The 3149-nt window shown below is 38.5% G+C and overlaps 1 protein-coding gene across 1 annotated transcript in view; it reads right to left on the bottom strand.

Moving 5' to 3' along the window:
- LOC106522091 (large neutral amino acids transporter small subunit 3) overlaps nucleotides 1-2651 on the bottom strand; it is a gene marked incomplete at its 5' end in the record, with an annotated part of 10283 nt that extends 7632 nt beyond the window's left edge. Inside the window, 1 exon segment of the mRNA XM_014014950.1 lies at nucleotides 2519-2651. Coding sequence (XP_013870404.1) covers nucleotides 2519-2651 — 133 coding nt within the window.
- Nucleotides 2652-3149: the final 498 nt, after the last annotated feature.

Consider the following 3149-nt stretch of genomic DNA (forward strand, 5'->3'; position numbering starts at 1 on the left):
ACGTAAAATCTCTTGTTAATTAACAAGTCATCAAATGGATATCTTACAGGAAACTAATAGCCTAAAAAAATCAACTCTAAAGATAGGCTGTTAGCCTATACAGATGAATAAAAACATTTTTATAGCAAAATTGTTTGGAAAAATATAGAAAAAGGCTATTTTAATTTAAAACTAGTTAGTTGTCCAAAAATAAATTAGATGCTGTTGCTGAAAATGGCCATGGTGAAGGACTGTGTTTATGAGATGGTCAAGGCAGGAAATCCTCCTGTATGGCTCCAAGGCTTTAACAATATTGCTTCCCTGGTCTGTCATCCATAATGTTTTATTGAGAAAGCTGGGCTCCAGGCCATATTTGTTAACAAGTAGGTGCAATATTTCCTTCCTTGTGTTTTTGCCAATTTTTGCCTCTTCTGCTGCAAACACGGCTGTCGTTAGGGTTTTCCCAGCAAGTTTAAAGTCACTTCCAATGAAGTGACAGGTGATTGCCATGRAACTTGTTTTCCTGTAGTCGTCATCAACATAAACTACCAGTTTGTCATCAACTACCAGTTTAAAATGGTTCCAGACCTCAGATTTTGCGCTGTCCTTCTGGCTTTGTAGAGTGAGTTCTCCCATTTTTAATTTTTGTTTAATACTTTCCAGCTCCATTATGTCATTTGTTGTGAGTTCTCATGGGGACAGTTCTAAACTATTGGCTCTCATTGTTTGTGTCATGGGGGGAGGGGGGGTAGACTTTCACAGACACTTCTCTTCTTAAAATGAAAACTTACTTTAATGATAATAAAAACCAAAATGCTGTCAAGGCAGCAAAACTACTGAGCAGTACTTGTGGGGATCAAACACAATCAAAAAATGAGCCACAAATGACACAAAGTGTACAATGCTGAACTAAGGAACAAACAGAACTCCAGAGAATTTAAAGCCCAACTAATTAACTATTAACAAATWAATTTTTTATAGTACAAGTACCGGTAAATGTTTATCAAAAGACTGTAACAACTAGTCAGGGTTTGTTTTAAGAGCTGATATCTAGCTTTTCTCAATGTTTTCTTATTAATGACAAAAATAACTTCAGTACTTATATCAACACTATATTATTTTCAAATTGTTCTTTTCTCCTTGATTTAGTCACATGATACACACAGGAGTTAGTACTTGGCTGAATAACTATTGTTTTTGACAGCAAAGATGGTCTAATTTTTTTCCATGACTATGTTGAGTGACAAACTTCAAAATGAATCAAAATAAACTGAAACATGTAATCAGTCTATTTAATAAACTACACTGGCACAAGTTGCACTTCATGTATATTATGCTTCAGTAGCAGGACTTTGGTAAGTACAATCATGAAGTATTAAGCTATTGTTTATTGGACGCAACCAGTGACTCAACCCAAACCAATCAGTGACCAACAGTGTTCTGACATTGTGTTTTCTGGCCAGCATGGTACGCTTGGAACTACAACAAAGTAGGTAATAYAATGGGGGCCAGTTCCACAAATCCTGGGTAATGGAAACGCAATGGGACCATGCAGAGTCATGTCGAACTGTGCTGTACAGGCACRAGTGGAAAAGGGGCAATAGTAGCAATAGCAGCTGCAGGTGCGTCATCCATTCATTTCTGCTTTCTTGGTTGTTTTTGTTCTGGCTGGACCCTGCTGTTAAATCTGACAARACCTATAAGTTGCCTCCAAAGCGTAAAACCAAGATCACACAAAATAAAATATATTTTTCTAAATAATATAAATAAGTAAAATATAATCATAGTACTTGGCTCAGATTAACTCACAGATCCTCCACTCCCTGGTTATACCAATCCCTTGTAAAAAACCTACTTACCTTTTCCTAGCCTGGTAAAACCCCAGCCCCTTGTCCTTTGCTTTGCTTCGTACGAGGGTCTGGACTCTCGGTTATTGAGAAGCTTGCTGGAGGCGTGGCCTCTGTTGAAGTTTAAAACGACTGGATCAGTCGTGATGTATGTGTGCGTCAGCTTCACTGTGAAGGAGGCTAAGCTAAGGAGCTAACGGGAAATCGTGTGCACTGTAAGCAACCGTACTGAAAGGAGAGAAGTACCGAGCCGAACGAGTCGACTGTAAATGAGAGCTGCTGCTTTGTCAGACAAATTTAATTTAATTTGAAGCCTTATCAACACAGACTGGCTTCATTCACTTCCTCCACTGTAGTATGCTAAAATAACTAGCAGACACTGCGCAGAAAATCGACATCGTTCAAAACTCCGCCTTCTGTTCTCTGATTGGTCCAGGTAAAATTCTACCAAAGAAATCCTTGTCTGTGGGAGAAGTCCCAGACGGAGCAGTGAAGGAAACTAGAATTGAGTGAGGAAGGAAAGGGCCAGGCTAACGTTTTGCCTCTGTTGACTATTTTTATTTCCAGTACTCTGAACTCTGGTTAGAAAGTACATTTGCCAAACATAATAGAGCTGTACAATGACATGASTTTATGTTTGATGTACAGCAGCTCAAAGCAACATGAAGAGAAACCATTAAATCGTTTCATACCTCTTGTTTGTTTGCATGTTTGGATGTTCTCCCTCACATTCCTTCATCTTCCAGTCCATGATGTAGCCAATCAGAGGGCATGACACCAGACACAGAAGTTGCAATGTGCCAAAGACAGACGAATAGAAACCAACTGTTGAGGACACACAGAGTCAAGTCAARATAAGAGCGGGAAAAGAACAGGGCTTGGATAACAATTTGGACTTGGTTCTGAGTTTAAGCTTCATCCAAACAGGAATGCTGTATTTTCAAGACCATTTGTTTTTTCTCATAATCACAGCAAGCAGATGACACAAAGTTTACTGTAACTGTGAGCTGTAGGGGAAACATTTCAAGAAATATTAAAATTTAWGTAATAAACTGAATAATATTTCAAATGACAAATTAAACAATACTTCTCCATCTTCTGACACTTATCATTGGTGGGTCTTATGGAGCTAGAAGTGTCTCAATAATCGCAAATGCACACAGGACATGGAACCTGATTAATCTAATAAGTTACTTTAACTACAAGCACGTCTCAAAGACATAAAAACATGGATGACTCTTGATGCTGCGTTCACACCGAACGCGATTTCAGCTTCAAAATCTCATCCAACGCTTCAAGTTGGTCGCTTGTGCACTTTGAGGT

This window comes from Austrofundulus limnaeus, unplaced genomic scaffold, assembly GCF_001266775.1.
Source record: "Austrofundulus limnaeus strain Quisiro unplaced genomic scaffold, Austrofundulus_limnaeus-1.0 Scaffold120, whole genome shotgun sequence".
In the NCBI taxonomy this organism is placed as follows: domain Eukaryota; kingdom Metazoa; phylum Chordata; class Actinopteri; order Cyprinodontiformes; family Rivulidae; genus Austrofundulus; species Austrofundulus limnaeus.